General features: G+C 40.3%; 1 protein-coding gene across 8 annotated transcripts in view; it reads left to right on the top strand.

The window, feature by feature from the left end:
* Window positions 1–22,829, top strand: part of MAP3K4 (mitogen-activated protein kinase kinase kinase 4) — a 112,254-nt gene that overhangs the window by 41,679 nt on the left and 47,746 nt on the right. For all 8 annotated transcript variants that reach the window (XR_002070858.2, XR_002070859.2, XM_019412725.2 and 5 more), the window contains exon 3: window positions 9,978–11,341. Coding sequence is in view for 6 of the 8 variants with exons in the window: in XM_019412725.2 (XP_019268270.2) it covers window positions 9,978–11,341 (1,364 nt within the window). In the remaining 2 variants the exon portion in view is untranslated. The remainder of the gene's footprint in view (window positions 1–9,977; window positions 11,342–22,829) is intronic.

Genomic DNA, 22,829 nt, shown 5'->3' with positions numbered 1-22,829 from the left:
GTTGAAGGCATAATTCTCACATTTTGTAGATTGAGAAACTGAGGCCTGGATTTTCAAAGCAACCTCAAGGCTAGAAAACTTGAGATAGTGACAGGAGTATTTTTAGAAATAGTTCTCCTGGTACTTGGTTTGGAGTTTTTTCTAGTACAAGCAGCAGATGTTAAGCTTACCTGAATGCCGTACTTGAGTTAACTGTCTTTCACTAATCAGAAAAATAGTCACTAAATATTTGCTGAATGGCTACTGTCCTTCTGGGGTATGTGGGAGGTAGAAGATGGAAGGTTGCCTCCTTTCCTCCTCAATTTCTTTCAGTTGTTTATTCCATAAAATTACAGAATTTTAGATCTGGAAGGGGTCTTAGGACTGCTTACTCCAATTCTTGCCATTTTTCAGGTAAAGGAGTGAACGGCCATACGTCTTTATTTTATGTGTGTATGTTTGTTTATTTATTTTGATAGAGTTTGTTACATTATTTTGATAGGTAGGGGAGAGAGAGGGAGAGAGAGAGAATCCTGGGCAGGCTCCACATCGTCAGCACAGAGCCTGATGCGGGGTCTGAACTTACGAACCTTCCGTGAGATCATGATCTGAGCTGAAATCAAGAGCCGGACGCTTAACCCACTGAGCTGCTCAGGTGCCCCGCTATGTGTCTTTTGGCTTGTACCTATCCAGCGGCACCTACGAGACCAAAATCCTTAATAACTTAATCTTGTCTCTTATTGTAAAAGATGACATGTTTATTGTAGGAAATTTCGAAAATACAAACAAAAAGAAATAAAAATACCTATAAACCCAATACATAGAAATGATAACTTGTACTATCTTTGGTGAGAGCCCCACCAAAGCACGCAGGTAAACGGGCAGTGCGGTCTTGGGGGCGGAGGTGGGACAGAGGCTGGTGAGGAGAGACCGCCTCCCACCCCCCCAGGAGGGGCTGGGAAGGCCCCCGGGGCTTCAGGGCTTCTGGAACAAGTGACATTTGTGCTATGACCTGAAGGCTGAGTCAGGGAGACCAATATTTCAAAGGAGTGTGTGATTCATGATAATATATTGGTCCCTCAGTACTTTCAAGAGCTTTTGGGATTAATTGGGTTGGTCAGCTTTTATTTTAAAAGCTTTCCAAGGAAATGTGAACTGGTGCATTCGTTCTTTCTCACTGGCACGAGCAAAGACTCTCCGAATCAGACTCTTCACTTTAGAACTACAGTCCCAAGTTGGACTCATCTTTTTAATAGATGTCGCCAATAGTATTTGCATTTTTCAGGTTACCTATTGCTGTGTAACAAACCACCCCAAAACTTAGTGGCGTGAAAGAACAGCCATTTTATTGTGCTCATGATTCTGCGGGCCACATGTCCGGGCAGGTCACAGCTTGTCTCAAACCCATCATGTCTGGAGCTTCAGCTGAAATGGCTCAGTTGGCTGGAGAAGTGGTCATGGTCTGGACAGGGCCCTCAGTGTGGGCTTTCGGTTCCTCTCCACAGGGTGTCTGCTGGGTCTCTGTGGTCCGCAATGGCTCCTTTACTCACAGGTCTGGCACCTGGGCTGAGAGCTGGCTGGCCTTGTTTTGTTCCCACCTAACCTTCCACGTGGCATATCCTGGGCTTCTTCACAGCATACTGGTCCCGGGTAATGGGAGTTCTTACGTGGCAGCTAGCTTCCCCCAGAGCAAGTGTCAGGAGAGGTCGAGGTGAAAGTTGTAAGGGTTCATAACTTAGGAAGTCACATGACACCGCTTTTGCTGAATTCTTTGGCGACACATGGCCTCCAGAATTCGTTGTGGGGTGGGGGGTGGGGGGACCACAGGGCATTTCACCAGCAGGAGGTGGTTGCTAGCGGTAAGAGACTAGCTCCTACCTGCATTGGATATAAAGCTTTGGAGCATTTGTGTCTGGGCAGCCTTACTGTCTTTATGCCTCCAGCCTCTCTCCTTTGTGAATGCGGACAACGTCATAAGCATTCCTGAAGGAATATAAGCACACGAAAAGGTAACTGAGGGCATTCTATTGAAAGGAGGTAAGAGTAATTATTAACGTTTATTTTCTTTTAGCAATGGTAACCATTGTCATGAACTGATTATATGGATATGATTCTTCAAATATTTTTATTATTATAGGCTCAGAGTAACTGCTACTAATCCATAGTAGTAACTACTATAGATTTATTTTTTTATAATTGGAAATTCAGTCCCAGGCCCCTTTCTAACTAGCCCGCTATAAATTGAGAGTTCCCATGAGACCCTCTTCAGGTCCATAATTTCCTAGAACTCACAGGAACTCAGGAACACACTTTACTTACTTTATGGTATAAAGGACTCAGGAACAGCCAAATGGAAGAGATGTGTAGGGCAGGGTGTCGGGTTCCCATGAAACTTCCGGGTCCTCCCAGGTGTTAGTTAGCCTCCCACCACCTCCATGTGTTCACCAACCTGGGGCTCATCACATTTCCCGTTTGAGAGTCTTTGTAGCTCTTAATCTCCAGGCTGCCCTCTCTAACCCCTTTCTGGGAGGTTAGGAAGGTGGGTAGGGGGGCTGCTGATTACTTGCTCCCTCTGTGACCAGCCCCATCTGGAGGCTTTCTAGGAGCACCCCCTAAGTCACCTCTTTAGCATAAATTTTTTTTTTTTTAATTTTTTTTTTTTTCAACGTTTTTAATTTTATTTTTGGGACAGAGAGAGACAGAGCATGAATGGGGGAGGGGCAGAGAGAGAGGGAGACACAGAATCGGAAACAGGCTCCAGGCTCCGAGCCATCAGCCCAGAGGCTGACGCGGGGCTCGAACTCACGGACCGCGAGATCGTGACCTGGCTGAAGTCGGACGCTTAACCGACTGCGCCACCCAGGCGCCCCATTATTAGATGTGATTGAAAGGGGCTCCTTATGAATAATAGAAGATACCCCTATCACTTAGGAAATTCCGAGGGTTTTTTAGCAGCTCTGTGCCAGGAACCTGGACAAAAACCAAATATGTTTCTTACAGTTACCTCAGTGAGTAACTGCTAGCAAAGATATGAGGAGATGGCAGCTTTCATGCAGGCTAACGGGAGTATAAATGGTCTCAATCCTTGTGGGACAGTAATTTGTTAATACGGTCAAGTTGTGGTTGGTTATGTCCTTGACCCGGCAAATCCACACACTGGGAGTAGACTTTAGAGAAGTCCCTGCAAATGCGCACAGTAAATGCTGCCCAGAGATTCATGTGTCATTCATCGTTTGTGATTTCCAACTGTAGTATGCGAGTGTGCAACCACCAGACAGGACAGTTCAAAACAGTGTCCGTCCCAGCGGTTGTCTGAGACTGAGACGGGAGAGGACTGAAGACGGGGGTGGGACGTGAGGGCGAAGGCGAGGTCACCGTTGTTGCGGTGTTTTATTTCTTGCTTTGTATTGATGGACTTTTAAACGGTTGCCAGTTTAGAAGTGTGCAGAACTATATTTTACCCGTTTTTTGCGGTTAAAGACATTTTTGTTGTCAGAATATTAACTTCTATTTTTAGAAGCTGTGACAAATATGATAGCCACGTTATGATAGCTCGGGAAGAACGGTCAGTTCCTATTACCTAAAAAGAAGTCAGCTATGTGACATCCTGACTGATGGAACCTGCCAGTTAAGCTCTTGACTTAGCTCACGGACCAGGCTGGGTTTCATACTTCCCTGAGTAACAGGATCTAATTGTGGTATTATTTAAATTATACTTTTGGATAATGGTAAATAACTGCCCAATCACAGCAATTAAGATTTTAATAAGTTTTGGACAATAATTAGTCATATGTAACTGTTCTTACGATAGGTTTAAGGAAGAGATAGTCAAACTATCTCATCCGTAAAGTTTTGTTCTTTCAACGTAGTTAAAAGCTAGTTCATTTAATAGCTTAAATAGGTTAAATAAGAATAAAAACACTCAAGCCAAAAAGTCCTTCCCAGGGTGAATCTGCCTCGTAATCAACACCAGCCCCATTTTTACAGCAGTATTACGCTATACCGCAATTGCCAAATTATAGAGATAGAACAAATATCTCAAGACATTTCATCAGAATTGGTACCTATGTGTGCATGTATACATACATATATATCATAAACAAACACCATAATTTCCCTATCATAAATATCTCAAGGTATGTGTATGTATGTGTGTGTGTAAAAGTGTTTATTGCTAAAAGTAGGATTAGCACTTAAAAATTTTTTTTTAATTTTTAATTTTAGAGTGCAAGCGGGAGAGGGGGTAGAGAGAGAGAGACAGAAAATCTCAAGCAGGCTCCATGTTTAGCGCAAAACCCGATGTGGGGCTCGATCCCACGGCCCTGAGATCATGATCTGAGCCGAAATCAAGAGTTGGACACTTAAACCACTGAGCCTCCCAGGTGCCTCGGCAACTTTTTTTTTTGAAAGACTATAATACTGCTATAAAATTGAACTGATAAAAGTCTAATTCAGTCTATAGAGTTGACCCTTGAACAATGCAGGGGAGGTGTTAGGGGGCCAACCTTGTGCACAAAAATTGGTGTATAACTTTTGAGTCCCCAACAACTTAACCTCATAGCCTACTGTTGACTGGAATCAACTCACGTGTATTTATGTATGTATTACGTACTATATTCTCACAGTGCAGTAAGCTAGAGGAAAAAAATTAAGAAAACTTAAGGGAATTTACAGTATTTATCAAAAATTTACAGTATTAAAAAAAAAAATCTGTGTATAAGTGGACCTGCACAGTTCAAACCCTTCGTGTTTAGGGGGTCTGCTGTGTAGTCAGTCACACGATTGTTCATTGTTAACTAGCGTGGATTTAAAAATCTGCATTTCAGCTCTTTAGTCTAAACTCAGTCTGATAGTTAAAGTTGTAATTTATATTTCCAGGCTACCCTTATACAGACTTACTGTTCAGCCAAGTTCTCTTCTTTTCTTCCTTTTTTTCTTGATCTTCTCTGGCTTCAAAGATGCTCTTGACTTTCTTAATACCCTTGTTTCAGCTCCTTCCATTCTTTAAGGCCCCAGTCAAGCATGTGGTCTTACTTCAAGCCTTTATGGATCACCTGTTATAATCTGTTATTTACGACCCTCAGTGTCTAACCTTTCGTTGGACGGTTAGTGCTGGTCCGTGAGCACCTGTGACAGGTGTAACGGTGGAGTGATGGTATGAACATTGGTCGGGATCCCCGTCCTGACATTTCCTGTCTGTCTCTGTGTTCCATGGTGGTCTTCCTCACAGTGTTGTTGTGAAGATGACAACAGTCTCTGTACAGCTTCTACCTTGAAAGGGAGGGGATTGAAGAAAGCAGTGTTTCCCTCCGATGTGCTGCCGCTCTAGCCAGGTTGAATCAGAGACACTGGGGGTGGGCCCAGGAATCCGCATTCTAGCAAGAATCCAAGTGATTCTTAGTGTTGACCGAAATTTTAGAACCTCGAATTCCATCTCTGAGCCCCTGCAGATTGCTGACATTGTGTGATCACCCAGGACGTCACTGCTCTAATGATCGTCTCCCACTTAAAGGTAAGGGGCAGCCATCTGCTTACGCTTACTCATCCGAGAGCTTGAGGAAGGCCGTTGCTTTGCGTTTGGACAGTGCACAGATGGGAGAGCCTAAGTATTCCAGGGACTTGATAAAAAATACATTTTCTATATATTCTAACGAGCCAGTTCTAGATATGGATGGTGGGAGAATTCGGTTGAATGTCTCATTTCTGTTTAAACAAGCGAACCATATTGCTTGTCATTGGTTGCTTTGGGTTTCATTATAATTTTTTTTTTCTTTTCCTTTCATATTCTTCTCATTAGGCAGGAATTGTTGGTGATTGGCCAAAGGAAAAAGTAACTATCTGGAAGATCACTTTAACTGCACTGACCAAATCACACCATTTAATTTATAGCTACTCAGGAGATTAGATGTTCCATTAGTCTTACTTAAGTTATTATGAACTAGTTTTGTAATACTATAATTAGAATTTTTTCATGTAATACATTCTGTATACTTTTGATTTATTCTCCTTTTCAGAAACTATTTGTATTTGACTTTTTATTAATTGCAAAGGGATTTAGTATTAACAGAAAACTAGATAAAGAAAGAAACTTGTCTATTATCAATGGGCTTTTAAGTTATTATTAAAAGTTTTATACTCATGTCAGATTGGGTAAAGACAAAATATTAAGTGCTTGGGAATATGAACTGTATCTAAACTTGCAGTTTATTTCTCCCCCCTTCCTCCACTCCTCCCCACTCAACACCTACTATTTCTACATCTCCCTTAACTGATGGGTCCCTTATGGTTTCATAGAGGCCTACCGGGTCACTGATTGCTAGGAAATAGGCTTGTGTTTCCTCTGTCCATCACAAATACATTATTCAAAAAGTATAGCTACCGATAAAGTGGATTGATTTTTTTTCCCCCACAGTAGTTAAAGGCTATTTTAAGTTTAAATTAATCATTTTCAAATTAAGCTGTATCAGGGGCGCCTGAGTGACTCAGTTCGTTGTGTCCGACTTTGGCTCAGGTCACGATGTTGTGGTTCGTGGGTTCGAGCCCCACATCAGGCTCTGTGCTGACAGCTCAGAACCTAGAGCCTGCTTTGGATTCTGTATCTCTCTCTCCCTCTCTCTCTCTCTCTCTCTCTCTCTCCTTCTCTCTCTTTCTCTCTCTTTCTACCTCTCCCCTGCTCATGCTGTGTCTCTGTCTCTCAAAAATAAGTAAATGGTAAAAAAAACTTTAAATTAAGATGTATCAGTTTCCATTTGTGTATTTTTTTTCAAAATCAACTTGGTTTTTTGTTTTCAAAAACAAACAAAAAAAAGCTTTTCTGTTCCATCTTGTGCCTTTCTCAATTTGCTTTTCTTTACACACATTGTAGATCCAAATAATAAGCCATTGCTTTATGTAAACACAAAATTTAAAAAAAAATTGTGTAATAAACCATTTTGTATGCTGTGAGGTAAGCTTAACAAGATTTCTATATAATCTACAAAAATTAGCTTTTTATGCTACTAAAATTTGATTCTTTTATACAGAAACATGGGATTGTGGCATTTATTGGTCTTAAGTCCTCTTAATTATTGAAATAAAGAGCAAGGCTGAGAAGTTTTACCTCTTAATATGTTCATGCTATGAAGATTAGCTTCCTAGAAAATACAGCATAGATTTAGACATAATGTTTATAGTCCAGTCTTCTGGAGTTGTGAAAAACCATTCCAGCCGCTCTCAGTTAACCCTTTGTTTTCCTTAGGATCTTTAAATCATGGATTAGAAGAACATTTATGAGTTGTATAAGCCAAGTAATACTTTTTCACTCTTCACTATTACTTTCAAATTATAAACTATATGCAAACATTTTCTGGCCATTATCAGTTACATTACTCTGCATCATTTTATGAAGTCTTGTTAGGATCCTAAACCCTAAGCTAAAAAAATTGGTTTTTGTTACTTAAGTATTCGATATCTTTGACTCAAAACCATTTATTTGGATGCACGTACCAAAAAAACATTCTCTTCTAGACCTGCATTGCCTCTCTTCTGTACACGTTTCTTGGATGTTCTTATGTACTCTCCTGGTAGTAAATGACGTCTGTATATACTGATGACTTCCAAATCGGTATCTTTGGATTTCTTTCCTGAACTCAAGACCCGTATTACTCACCTACAGATATCTCCAACCAACACGGCTATCCCGTAGGCACCTCCAACTTAGTGTAGTAAAAAATTACTCAGTATCTTTTTCTCTAGTCTTAAACAGTGTGCTATGATGTTCATGGTGACATAGTATAAATTCATATCTTGAAAAATAAGAGTAGTGGAGTTAAATTTGGAAGCACTTGTTAGCTTTGCTTTCAAGTAACCGTTGTTCTCCTGAGTAGAGATGGATGTATGCGTGTGCTTTGTCGATAAAGACATGGAAGACACAGCTAAAACATTGCAGAGGAGAGAAAGCCCTGGACTGGGCAAATTTTTTATGAATGAGCATTGATAGGCCTTTGTAGCTAGAAACAAAATTATGAAGAAGTTTCTTCAATGGACTGCATAACAAGTTATAAGACATTTAGAAGTAAAGTAGATCAAAACCAGAGTTAAAAATTATATCGCTTAAAAAATAGCAGTAATTTAAAAATAATAGTTTTTATATTAAAATATAGCAAAAATCCATATAGACAGATAAAATCTTTTTAATGGACCATAAAGGAAAGTAAATAGAATGTAAATATTGCACTTAGGAATATTTGTTTTAAAATTCTTATTTTAAAACTATTCTCATTTAAATTGATTAGAAGGTAAATTGGTTTTAAACTAATTTTCTTTAGTGAATTGATTTTGGGGTCTACTAGTTTGTAACCCATATAAATATGCCGTATTTCACCCAGTCTAAAGACATATATATAATATGTGTTAAGGAAAAGAATGCTTACAATTGATGATGCAATGTGTTTTCATACTTAGAATTTTTATTTTCTATTTACTGAAAGAACCCTTTTATACTTCCTGATATTTAGACACAGGTTTTAAAAAAGCTATTTATTCTTCTTATGTATATGTTATATATGCATATATACATATATACATGTTATATGTTATATATGTTATTTATATATATATAAAAGAGAAAATGTAAGTGAAAGCTATTAGTTTGTTCCTAAAACTTATTCATATCATTATTAATTGTGAAACATATTTTCATTTCAGAGATGTTAAAATAGAGAATGTGTATCGTAGATTCAATGAAACGAAGTATATCCTGGGTGTGGAGGGGAGACTGGGCTGGAGATTTAGGTTTGGGCGTTTCGATCTCTGAAGTGGCTGTGAAGTAGCTCCCCGAGGGAGGGGAAAGCAAGACAAGAGGCAGAAGAGTGGAACTCTGAGAAACGTTAGCATTTTCTGATGCAAGTTGCAAGGAGGGGGTTTGAAAAGGAGTGACTTGGGAAGTAGGAAAGAACCCAGAGACCGTTGTGTCTGCAAAGCGACAGAGTGAAGGGATTTCGGCAAGGTAGCGGCAGAAATGCCAATCAGGACATTTCAAAGCTTGGGAATTAAATTAATGGAACTTTCTACAGTTGTTTGACAAAAAAGTGTGTGTTTACTTTCTTTGCATTAATTTTGAATTATTTTATATGCCGGTACAGGTAAGTGATGCTGATTTAGTCTATATCTTTTCACTTTTGCTAATGCTAAATTCAAAATGTTATCGTTCATTTGTTTGTGGGAAAGAAGAAACCAAGGAGGAGAATAACATTTTTGCCTATTGTTTGTCTTTCGTTTTTTATGAAAATAATCTGAAAGTGCCTAAAGATTCTTTGTTCAATCTACTTCATTTTACGAATGAGAAAAGTGACCCGGAAAACTTATGTGATATGCTCTGAGTTAATACATTTAGTTTACGGCAAAGGGGAGAATTGGATGTGTTTTCTGTTTTGTTTTGTTTTTTAAGTTTATTTATTTTTATAGTGCGTACATGAGCGGGGGGTGGGGGGGGGGCAGAGAGGAGAGACAGAATCCCAAGCAGGCTCCACGCCATCGGCACCGACCCCGATGTGGGGCTCGAACCCACGAACTGTGAGATCATGACCTGAGCTGAGATCAGGAGTCAGAGGCTTAACCAGCTGCGCCACCCAGGCGGCCCTGGATGTGTTTTCTAAACCACGTTTCTGTCAGATCTGCTGTGCTGTGTCTCTTGTAAGGTGAAGGCTTAACTTCTGACGATTTCTCTCCCTGTATAACTGCACTTTTGGCACAGAGGTAGACAGCTTGTTCTAGGCTACCACCGGAGACTCTTAGAGACTATAGCAAGTATAATAAAGCAGGGAAGATGGATAAAATCTTTTTAGAGGTTTAGAGATGCATATATTCTGAATCTTTTAATTTTCAGCAAATGGCTGTGATTTTGTCTCCAGTAACAGCCTGAAAAAGAAGTATATGTGAGTATCAGTTTTATTGAAGATACCGAGAGTAGCTTCACGTTTTAGAGTAACATAATGTTCTGTTTGTTTGTTTTTAAATAGAAAAAATGAATGCGCCAAACCAGCCTCCACACAAAGACACTGGAAAAACTGTGGAGAATGTGGAAGAATACAGCTATAAGCAGGAGAAAAAGATCCGAGCAGCTCTTAGGACAACAGAGCGCGACCATAAGAAAAATGTGCAGTGCTCGTTTATGTTGGACTCAGTGGGTGGGTCTTTGCCCAAAAAATCAATTCCAGATGTGGATCTTAATAAGCCTTACCTCAGTCTTGGCTGCAGCAACGCTAAGCTTCCGGTATCCGTGCCCATGCCTATAGCCAGAACTGCACGCCAGACTTCTAGGACTGACTGTCCGGCAGATCGCTTGAAGTTTTTTGAGACTTTACGACTTCTGCTAAAGCTTACCTCGGTCTCAAAGAAGAAGGACAGGGAGCAAAGAGGACAGGAAAATACGTCTGCTCTCTGGTTTAACCGATCTAACGAACTCATCTGGTTAGAGCTACAAGCCTGGCATGCAGGACGGACCATTAATGACCAGGACCTCTTTTTGTATACAGCCCGTCAAGCCATCCCAGATATTATCAACGAAATCCTTACTTTCAAAGTGAATTACGGGAGCTTTGCCTTTGTTCGAAATGGAGCTAGTTTTAATGGTACTTCAGTAGAAGGGCAGCGCAGAGCCCCTCGTGGAACAAAGATTGTGGGTTACTCAACATATCACGAGCATCTCCAACGCCAGAGGGTGTCGTTTGAGCAGGTGAAACGGATAATGGAGCTGCTGGAGTACATAGAAGCACTTTATCCATCGTTGCAGGCTCTTCAAAAGGACTACGAAAAATATGCTGCGAAAGACTTCCAAGACAGGGTGCAGGCGCTCTGTTTGTGGTTGAACATCACAAAAGACCTAAATCAGAAGTTAAGGATTATGGGCACTGTTTTGGGCATCAAGAATTTGTCAGACATTGGCTGGCCAGTGTTTGAAATCCCTTCCCCTCGATCATCCAAAGGCAACGAGCCGGAAGATGAGGGTGATGACACAGAAGGGGAGTTGAAAGGGCTGGAGAGTAGTGCGGACGAGAGCGAAGAAGAAGAGCTCTCTGGTCCAAGGGCCCCGGAACCCGCACAGCCCGCTGACCGCCGTTTCAGCACCCGTTCTCAGGACTGCGTGTCTAAGAAGCTTGAGCGGCTGGAGTCCGAGGATGATTCTGTTGGCTGGGGAGCGCCAGACTGCAGCACGGAAGCAGGCTTTAGTAGACACTGTCTGACTTCTATTTATAGGCCATTTGTAGACAAAGCGCTGAAGCAAATGGGGTTGAGAAAGTTAATTTTAAGACTTCACAAGCTGATGGACGGTTCCTTGCAAAGGGCACGTATAGCACTGGTAAAGAGTGACCATCCAGTGGAGGTAGGTTTCTGGTAGGCATTAGTATGTTCTTGTCCTTAGTTCCATTATTGCAAGGTGTTGTGTTGATTGTTGGTACTTTCATAGTCTCGATATGTTAAGTGTAAGCGGTAGTTACTGTAACTTGCAGATTTAAACATTTCTCTCAAGTACTGAAATAAATGGGGAAATGGATCTTTGAAAACTGTATGAAATTCAGTGAATTAAGTAGAAGGTGGTGTGTGGAGGGAGAAAAAATCCAGCCATATAAATATAGGATGGAGAAGGACAGGCTAGGTATAAATAAAGAGGGAAGAAAGCCACAATCATGGGTGACCACAAGCTGAATATGAGTCAGTAAAAAAGTCAACATGATGCTGAAATATTTTTAAATGAATATGGCATCCAAGGTCACGGATATAGTTCTTTCTGTATTCGTCGCAAATAGCTTACTCCCTTTTGAGCAGTGTGTCCAGTTTGTATTTTAATTTTTTTTTGGTTATTGTGTTTCTTTATTTTTGAGAGGCAGAGACAGAGCGCGAGTGGGGGAGGGGCAGAGAGAGGGGGAGACAGAATCTGAAGCAGGCTCTGGGCTCTGAGCTGTCAGCACAGAGCCCGATGCGGAGCTCGAACTCACGGACCGTAACACCATGACCTGAGCCGAAGTCGGATGCTCAACTGACTGAGCCACCCAGGCGCCCCATTGGCCACTGTATTTTATTTAAAGAGATGTGAGTTGTGGAGAAATGTAAGAATGATCAAAGGAAAAAAGAGTTCACTTCTGTGTTTGGCAAAGTTAGTGATTAGCGCAGATGATGGAGGTTCAAGGGAAGTCTTCATGATTATCAAGTCTGCAGTTTGATATGTGAAGATTTCTGGGAAAGGAATATGCCTCCTAGAAAAAGCGGTTGGAAAACAGTACAAATTTCATTCTGATAGCTTGAGGTCTCAAATTCTTCACTGTTAAGGTCGTTAAGACTAAAAAGTAGCACGTGTTGGATACTGTTCTTTAGAGCAAAAGAGTAATTTTTCTCTGTGGTGAGTTTGCATGTTCATTTGGCTAAAAGCAGAAACACCCAGATCTTTGAGATCCCTTACACCTGTGTTAGGTTGTGATTCTAAGTTTTAGTAGCTATGTACATATGTACGTATGCACCTTTTATTTTTATTCTTAAAATTTTTTTTAACTTTTTATTTTATTTGCTTTTGAGAGAGAGAGAGAGAGAGAGAGAGAGAGAGTGAGCAGGGGAAGGGCAGAGAGAGAGAGGGAGACCCAGAATCCAAAGCAGGCTCCAGGCTGAGATGTCAGCACAGAGCCCAACGTAGGGCTCAAACCCACAAACCGCGAGATCAAGACTTGAGCTGAAGTCGGACGCTTAACTGACTTAGCCACCCAGGCCACCCCTATTTTTATTTTTTAAACTTCAGTTTACATAATCTGGCTTGCTTTGGAGTGAGAGGTGATAAAACAGCATTTTTTTTTATAATCGGAAACAGTGGACGAGAGCCTCAGTTTGTAAGATTTTTATTGTTCGTGAACTAGATCGTGAACCTCTAGGAGAAGGGGTAAGACATTAACATAATATAGCAAGATGTTTGCAAAAGGAATCAGTACTTTGTAGCTATAAGAAGTTAGTTTACTTTGATTATTATTTTAATTAGATGTCTTAAAAGTGCATTTGTTATGAGATTTTCTTTGGACAGTATTTTAACTCTGATTTTTTATGTACGTCTTTTAATTAGGGCAAATGACTTTTTTCCCTTTGAGCTCCTGAATCACTGTTTTGTCTGATTTCATTATAGTGCAGGTTACAAAATCAGTAGAACCAAACTAAATACGGAATAAGGATTTGCCAGATACTTCAGATGGGGAATGGCTGACTTTGGTCTAGGTTTTTGGCTGGAGTGGGTCAGTTCCTGTGAGGACACATGTGGGCAAGACAGGGTCGATGATTAACTTTTATTGTGAAGCACTATTTTTGAAGTGATATGAATGGAGCAGCTCTGGCAGCATTACCTCACCTCTAATTGAGTGGATCTCACAGGAGAGGGGGGCTCATGGTAAGGGCCCCAGGACGCATGTGGGGGCTTCATACGACTGCTTTAAACTCCCCCCTCCCCCCCGCCCCCCGATTGTCTCCCTCTCCCTCGGGGATCCTCCGTGGCAGTGAACTGTCGGTGCTAACAGTAGAGCTTTGCGTCCCTTAGATGTGTTGGAACAAGAAAGAGGCTGAGAATGGGTGATGAGTGCACTACATTTTGTATTAGAACTCAAGCTGAGTACAGATGGGTTCCCATCACAGTTGCCTTCCTTCGGTTTGACCAGTTGAGATGTAACTGAGAAGGTTATCCTTGTTAGGGAAAAGAGGAGACATACAGATTCAGAGCTCATAAAGCGTGGGAGTTAAAGGCTGCTTATTAGAATTTTTTGGATAGTGTTTGCTTTGCACAACAAAAATGGAGTACAGAAGCCCCTGCTGTTTCAGGTTTTGTGTCATAAAATGTGTTTGTCAAAGAACGAAAGAGTAACCGAGAGCTGAAGTAGAAATTCTTCTGTATTAGAGATCAGTCCAAACTAATAAAAGATGAGGCCCCAGAATTATAATTAACTCCGTGGGAAAGGAAGACTTCTTTTTATTTCCATTTGAGGAACATCATTTCTATCAGGGGAGGTGTGTATGTATACGCATGACTATATATAGACTTACCTTCTTGGTTTTAGACTTTGACTAAGTATTTTGGAGGAAGAGTTGCAGTTTTGAAATCAAGTGACTGGATTCCATTCCTTGGTGTGGGTCTTTCTCACCACATGACTTTGTTAATAACTTAATCTTTCGGACCCTTAGCCTTTGCGTCTGTAAAATGGCAATAATATTACTTCACTACCTACCTCACAGGGTTGTTGTGAGGCTTAAAAAGGTATTTGTGTATATAGTAAAATGCTATAGAAGCCGAATATGAACTATTAATTTTTATAAGTTTTGTTAAATTTTTTTTCTCTTTAGAAGCTAACTGTAAGTCAATATGGGCTAGACTGTTTTATATTTTTATTTTTAAAGTGTATTTAACCTTTCTATCTCTGCAATCTCTGCCGAATACTCAGACATTTTAAAGGTACATTTTAAGCAGTGTATAGCCTTTAGGTTTAAAGACGATTTTATTTTCATTCTTAATTGTTAGAAACATCTTGACCATCTGGTGCCACACGTTGTACCCAACACATATCTTCTACTTTGCACTGTATTTATGGCTTATGTGATAATAGTAATGAATATAGTCGAAGGATTTTGTAGAAAGGAGGAAATATACTCATGATATTTGATTTTTCTTGACTATGTCTTTGTATTTTTATTCTTCGTGATTAAGTTACTTATAATTAGTGTTTATGAATAACGTGATCTTATGTTTAATTTCCTTTGGCTTATCAACATGCTTTATAAAGCAGTTTTTCTCTAAAATTTTATTATTATATTTCAAAATCTTTAAATTTAAAGACTTGTAATCTTCAGTTGATTCTAGACTTCTGGAAAACTCGTAGATAGTACAGTTTTCATTTATGTTCTTTATCCTGCTTCCTCTGATGCTGACGTCTTACTTAACTCTGCTATATTTGTCGAAATCAATTCATTAACATTGGTATAAAATACTGCTGACTAACTGCAGACATTATTTGGGTTTCTGTTTTTCTACTAACGTCCCCTTTCCGTTCCAGGACCCAGTCAAGGACAGCACATTGCATTTAGTCGCATCTTCTTAGTCTCCTGTGATCTGTGGTAGTTGCTCAGTCTTCCCTTGTTTCTCATGATCTGGGTGGCTTGTAGCATGTCCCTGAATTTGGGTTTGTCTGATGGTTTCTCAAGAGTAGACTGGGTTCTTAGGCTTGGGCGCGAATGCCACTCTCATGGCATCATAATATCGTTGGTCATGTTAACCTGGATCACCCCGTGAAGGTGTCTGCCAGGTTCCTCCACAAGTTAGCAGTTTTCCCTTTCCATGCTGTATTCTTTGAAGTGAATCACTAAATGGAACCCGCATTTAAGGGGAGGGGAATTCCTGTAGGAATCTCCACCTCCAGGAGGAGGGAATATCTACATGTATTATTTGGAGTTCTTCTGTTTGAAAGATTTACCTCTTCTCTCCCATTTATTTATGTCTCTGTGTGGAGTCATAAATTTTTATTTTTTTCTTGGGTTGTAATCTAATAATATTGTTCTTTATTTCGTTGCTCAGATTGTTGCTGCTTTAGCCATCGGAACTCTTTCAGTTGGCTTCTGGGCCCTTTTGACATGCCTGCATCTTTTTTTGTATGGTTTTGCTTTTTGAGCAGTTTCTTATTTTAAAGCATCATCCTTTATTTTTCCTGTTGCGGTCCTGAGGTCAGCCGTTTCCCCGAGGAGCTCTGGTTCCTTTTATTGGAGTGTGGTATTTAGAAATGAAGATCTGGGCCCTGGATGTTACTGTCAGGTGTCATTCTTCCATGCCCTTCAGTGATAGAGTTAGAAAATATAGGTACGTCTTTCAGCCCACGTGTATGCACAGATCTGCAATTCCTTCTCTATCGATTGATCGATCGATCAGTCTATCTGCTTACCTACCTGTCTGTCTGTCTGTCTGTTGAAAATAAACATGAGTTCCGGTTGATGTCTGCGGTCTAATCCAGCACCACAAGTTTCATCCAGCCTCCCTCCTCTGCTCACTGGCAGTGGGAAACCTGGCTCCCGTGACTGCAGTTCATTGGCATATTCGTGCAGCTGGAGGACACGTGTAAAGTGGTTTCAGAAGCACTAACCAGGACCCCTGGGAGGAATAAATTGGCCAGCTAGAGTACAGCATTTAGGTACAGTTTGTTTTGTTTTTAGTCTCAGTGTCACAACAGAATTTACCAGTCAGTTAGTTAGGTTACCAGTTTCCTCCAGCTTCTTCAGTGAGGTTATAGCATACATTTGCAACATAGCTAGATTTATTTATTTGTTTGTTTGTTTATTTTTGAGAGAAAGAGACAGAGCATGAGTGGGAGAGGGGCAGAGAGAGAGGGAGACACAGAATTGGAAGCAGGCTCCAGGCTCTGAGTCCGATGTGGGGCTTGAACTCACAGATCATGAGATCATGACCTGAGTGGAAGCCGGTCGCTTAACCAACTGAGCCACCCAGGCGCCCCAAGCTAGATTCACTTAATCTCAGTCTGCCTTCTGTCCTGGGATTCCCCAGTGTCCTAGCTGATTTTTTCAAGTTTACCTACCATAAAGTTTACTTTTTGTGTTGTATAGATCTGTGAGTTTTGTGCATTTTTTAAAATGTCAAATGCCCATAAAATATTGGAGCCATATATTGTGATATGGTTATTCTCTGTTCCTTCCTTTTTGTTTTACCATCTGAAATTTATACCTTTTCGGAAGAAGAGAAAGATAAAATGAAAATTTTTACTTTAGTGTATAAAAAAATTTAGTTGCCTGACTCATTGCATGTTACCATGCATATTACCTCAAATCCTAAGGAGGAGTTTTGGTTACTTTATAAATTAACTCTCTTTTGAGTTAGAAATGATGATGTATTTATCGTAAGTTTAATGGCCAAAAAAATATTGTTTGCCTTATGATCCAAGAATATATATAATTATGCTAACTTTTCCTATAAGCACAAGCAGCCCTGGAGAGGTTGCCTTTTGTATTCAGAGCGGACAAAGCCTGTAGAAGCTAGGACATGTAGCAACAACAGCTACTTGTTTTCAAGTCTTGCCTTGTGCCAGGCACAACAACCCAAGGAAGGGGTGGTGTTCATTCCATATTTCACAAATAAGGGGAGTAGGTAACTTACTCCAAATCACAGGAGCTGTTGATTGTCGGAGGGCTTTACACCCAGGACTCTTGGATCCCTGACTTTAAACTGTGCCCATGGTGTCCAGACCTGGCTGCACATCATTGTTACACAGGGAGCTTTTGAAAATACACGTACTCCTGCCCTTTTGGGTTATAGGGCAAATCAGAATCTCTTGGGGTAGGACATGAGCATCGACATCTTTACCCTCCAACGTGCTTCACACGGAGCGGGACCAGCGCAGTGCGCTTCGGACTAAGCCCGTGGGAGACACTAAGTAGGCTACGGTATTCCCCTACCCCCGCCTTCCAGATCGGTGTTCATTAATACAGTTATCGTAGTTAATTTTTCATTTGCTTCAGTCATCACCTGTCTGATTGCATTAGTAAAGTTACACGAACTTTTTTTTATTACTTATTTTTTATTTTATTTTTTTGATATTTATTTTTGAGAGAGAGAAAGAGAGACAGAGTGTGAGCAGGGGAGGGGCAGAGAGAGAGGAAGACACAGAATCCGAAGCGGACTCCAGGCTCCGAGCCGTCAGCACAGAGCCCGACGCAGGGCTGGAACCCATGGACCGTGAGATCATGACCTGAGCCGAAGATGCTCCACCGACAGAGCCACCCAGGCACCCCCTTTGTTAAAAATTTTTAATGACAAACTTTTTAATTGAGTAAGTGGCAAGCCAATGAACACATACTGCTCACTTGCTTATAAGTTTTCTGTTTTCTTAAAAGAAGCATACTTACTTGAGGGAAGATAGAAATTTGTTCTGCGTTATTTTTGACTGCGGTGAGCCAACTGAGCGAAACCGGATGTAAGATGAAAAAGATCAAAGGAGAGAACTCATCAGCTTGCAGTGGAGAACTGGATCCCGTGATGACAACGCAGCAGCAGCAGCAAGGCTAGTAGCTGCCATTAACTGAGTACTTGTTATATATGGAGGCGGGTTGGTCAAGTAACTTGGTCGTCACCCAGTATGGCAGAGCCAGGATGCGAACCCAGCGCTGGCTGTAAAGCTGTGCTCCTAATCCTTACACTATACTGCCTCCTGAATTTATATTTTGTCCCGCCTTGCGCTTTGAGTGTTTTTTGACTTAGTGGCTAGCATTTAAAAAAATTACAAGATGTTACATGAATATCTGGATTTTTTTGTTTTCCTTAAAGTCCTGGGAGGAGGTCTGTCGCCACTGGGCCTGCATTCCCACGTGGTAGCATCTGGCGGGTTCCAGCTGACCACAGTGCCCATCATTTCTTGTTCTCTTACCGTCACCTTTCCCTCGCTCACCCATTGGCATCACCCACCTGGCCCTGTGGGCATGTCAGTCTGTGACATGGCCCCTGGTGTAGAATCGTAGAAACTAACCTTTGAAGGCTAACACAAAGACTACAGTCGATCCTTGAGCAACATGGGGGTTAGGGGTGCTGACCCCTTGCACAGTCAAAAATGCGTGTATAACTTTTGACTCCCCAGAACTTAACCACTAATAGCCTGTTGTTGACCAGAAGCCTTACTGATAACCTAAACAATTAACATGTATTTTGTATGTTAGATGTATTATGTACTGTATTCTCACAATAAAGAGAAAAGAAAATGTTACTAAGAAGATCATAAGGAAAAGAAGATACATTTACAGTCCTGTACTGTATTTATCAAAAATACTCTGCGTGTAAGTGAAGGCATGCAGTTCAGACTCTGCTGTTCAAGGGTCAGCTGTATTTTGATCTGCTCCTTCGTTTTATAAGACAATGTGCCTTCTTTTGTTTTACTTCTATATTGAGTGTATATACAAAGAGATGAAGTTGCTGCTTATCCTGCTCAGAGTACTAAATCCTTTGGTTTGGATCTTGTAGACTTTTTTTGGTGCTTATATAAGTGTATGTCTTTGTTATGTGATACAGGTAATTTTTAACAGGTTTTTATTTAAATCGCAGTTAGTTAACACATGGCCTGATACGAGTTCCAGGTGTACAATGTAGTGACTCAGCACTTCCATAAACACCCCGTGCTCATCACAAGTGCACTCCTTTTTTTTTAATGATAATGCTGTATTTATTCTGGGACTGATGGGTTGTCCCCCCTGCCCCCATGTTGGTGTAGTTAGCTGTGCTTCAGTTCCATTTAACAACTACATGGTATTCCATCATATGAATGTACCATAGCCTATTTAACCATTTTACTGTCTTGTTTAAATCCCACCCTCTTCCTCTGGCACCCATCCACCTGTTCCCTGTGCCTCCCAGGACAGTTTTGTTTTGCTTTGTTTTTACATTCCACATATGAGTGAGATCATATGGTGTTGGTCTTTGTCTGTGTGACTTACTTCACTCAGGAAAATGTCTTCAGGGTTCACCCTTGTTGTCACAAATGGCAGGATTTCCTTCTTTTTTTGTGACTGAATAATATTCCATTTTGCATATATATAAAATCTCACGCTTCCTTTATCCATTCACCCACTGGTGGACACTTAGGTTGTTTCCATATCTTGGCTATTGTACATAGTGCTGCAGTGAACACACTGGGGGCAGATTCCTCTTCGTGTTAGTGTTTTCATTTTCTTTGGATAAATACACAGAAGTGAAATTTGCAGATCAGATGGTGGTAGGTCTATTTTTAATTTTTTGAGGAACATCCGTATACTGTTTTCCATGGTGGCTGCATCAATTTACATCCCCACCGACAGTGCACAAGCCTTCCCTTTCCTCCACATCCTCGCCAACACTTGTTACTCCTCTCCTTTTGATAATAGCCATTCAATAAGTGTGAGGTGATATCTTATTGTGGTTTTGTTTTGCATTTCCCTGATGATTATAACCACGTCACTCTTAAGGGACACTTAACTTTTAATAGTGCAGCCAAGAGTATTGTGTACATTCCCCTTTATAAACTTACTTCATTGTTCTCGTAAGAATGATTAATTGAAATGGAATTGTGAGCTCGTTGTGCATGCACATTTAAATCTTTGATAGACACTGCCAACTTGCCCTTCAAAATAGCTTTATTCATGTTTACTTTACCTGACAGTGGAGGAGAAATCCCATTAGTCCTCAGTTTTGCAACCATGATCAGTAAAAACTGTAATTTCCTTTTAGTCTTTCATTCTCCTCACTTTTAGTGACATTGAGCCCGTTGTCAAGTTTATAGGCCGCATATATGTCTTCTTTGAATTTTCTTTTTCCTCATTTTATTCATTTTCTATTTTTATTATTATAATCTTGATCTGTTGGAGTTATTTATATTTTATGGATATTCATTTTTTATTATGGCTATACATCTTTTTTTCAAACTGTCTTTTAACTTGTTTATGATGTTTTTCCCTACACAGAAACTTAAAATTTTTATTATAGCCTTCATCACCTTATTTTGTGTGTAGTCCAAGCTTATAAAACATTCTGTATTTTTTCCTAATTGTTTTTACATAGTTCAGGAAAATTTTGTTAAGAAAAATACCAAACCCATGTAAAACTAGACAGAATAATACTATGAATACCTTTGAATCTGTATCCCAGCACAGTGGTTATTAACTCCTGGCCAGTACCTACTGCCACTCCACACTTCCTCCATCATTTTGAAGAAAAGCTCAGGGATCATCATATTTTATACATTTCTCTGAAGGAAGAGGGCCTGTTCTAGAAATGTACCGCAGTCCCATTGTCACACCTAAAATGTAGCATTAACTCCTGTGATCATCAAAGATCAAGTTAATGTTCATATTTTGACTGTGTCATAGTTATCTTGGTTTTCTTTGAAAAACATTTAACATTTTAAATCATCAGTTTTTGAATATCCATCACACAAGGTAACAGTTCGTTATATTTCTTAAGTGTAAGTCCCCCTCCCTTTTTTTTGCCATATGTTTATTGAACAACCTGGGCCTTTTACCCTGTGGAGTCTCCCACAGTCTGAATTTTGGTAAATGGACCTACAGGTGTCCTATTATGTGTTTCCTTTTTCTCTTTGTTCTGTGTAAAGTGACTGTAAGGTCTAGTGGCTTGATCAGATTCAGGATTTCTTGATTGATTGGTTGATTAATGGCATTAGTACTACTTCATCGGGACACACAGAATGTATGACTGTCTCTCTGAGACGTTCCCATCCTTAGGGAACAGCCCTTTGGGGATATGCCCTCAAATTACTGTGTTTTAAAGATGCTTGAATAATTCTTCATGGTTATGCCACCAACTGGACATGTAATTAGATTCTCTTCTTTTTTTGGCTATATATTTAAAATAACAGCTGTATTGAGACAGAGTTCACTTACCATGATATTCACCATTTTGAAGTGTTGAGTTCAGGGGTTTTTACTGTGTTCAGGGCCGTGTAATCATCAGCGCCACGTAACCTGGGAACATCTTCAGCATCCCTGCGCGAGGCCCGCGAAGTTAGCTGCCCTCCAGTCTTTCCACCCGCCACCTGCAGCCCTGAGCAACCCCTTACCTGTTTTCTGTCTCTTTATATTTGCCTATTCTGGCCATTTCCTGTAAATGGAATCCTCTAGTGGTCTCTCAGGATTGGCTTTTTTCACGCCACCCACGTTGTGGTTGTATCAATGCGCCATTCGTCTGTGTGGCTGAATAATACCCACTCAAATGTGGGTGTCCCACATTTTCTTCACCCACTCAGAGATCTCTTATGTGTATTTTTTATTTTTAGGTTTTGCTTTTTAACCTTAATTTTGCAAGAGTTATGAGAAATGCTTTGTTTTAAGAGAAAAATCTATGGAATAATATATTTTCAAGGAAATCTGATTTCTCTGATAAAGGTATTATGCTTTAAGATTATGTTTTATTCTTCCATTTTCTAATATAAGCTGTGTATGCAGTTTTCTTTATTTACTTTTAATATATGGCAAGTGTATTTTTACCCCTTAAGGTTATACTTACATTAATATCTTTGTATAATATACTTACTGCTCTCTCTCGCCCCAACATTTTTTTTAATGTTTATTTATTTTAGAGAGAGACAGAGGGTGAGTGGGCGAGGGGCAGAGAGAGAGAAGGAGACACAATCTGAAGCAGGCTCCAGGCTCCGTGCTGTCAGCACAGAGCCCGACACAGAACTTGAACTCATGAACCGGGAGATCATGTCCTGAGCTGAAGTCAGACACTTAACCTGAGCCACCCAGGTGCCCCAGCCCAACATTTTTTTTGTTGTTATTTGTGGGTTCTCAACTATGAGGATATTGGAATTACCCTTTTTTTTAAAGCCAGGTTTTCATTTGAAGTAATTTTTCTTTTACGTCCAGTGAAATGCTAAGAAATTGCATATGCCCGCCACCCCCCGCCCCGGCCCCCCAGATTGTGATCCTTGCGGTGTTTCAACAATATAGCCGTTACTGACCACACTTTCTCCCTCACATTATCCCCTCCTTTCAGTTCTGGGGGAGTATGTGTGTGAGTTTTGATAGACAGACATAGAGAAGTAGACAGAGATTGAGATTTAGATACAAAGTTTTTGGCTTTTTAAAAAATTTTTGAGACTCATATTTTGATTTTTGTTAATGGTCTCCTGAGTCATTTTGTTCCATAGTAGTCCTCAGTAAGGGTTCAGAAAAACAGCGTTTTCTGTGTTCTTGAATTTTCCAAACAGTTTGTGGCATTTACTCTTGCAAGTCTATTTGGCTATAAAATCTTTGGCCTATATTTTCTTTCCTTGAAGAAGTTTGATATATATAATGCTTTTGTCTTTTGGCCTGCA

The sequence above is a fragment of the Panthera pardus genome, unplaced genomic scaffold (assembly GCF_024362965.1).
Source record: "Panthera pardus isolate Hobbes unplaced genomic scaffold, ASM2436296v1 HiC_scaffold_17, whole genome shotgun sequence".
Classification (NCBI taxonomy): Eukaryota; Metazoa; Chordata; class Mammalia; order Carnivora; family Felidae; genus Panthera; species Panthera pardus.
Note: the sequence above shows the minus strand (reverse complement) of the source record. Positions and strands in the feature narration are given on the sequence as shown.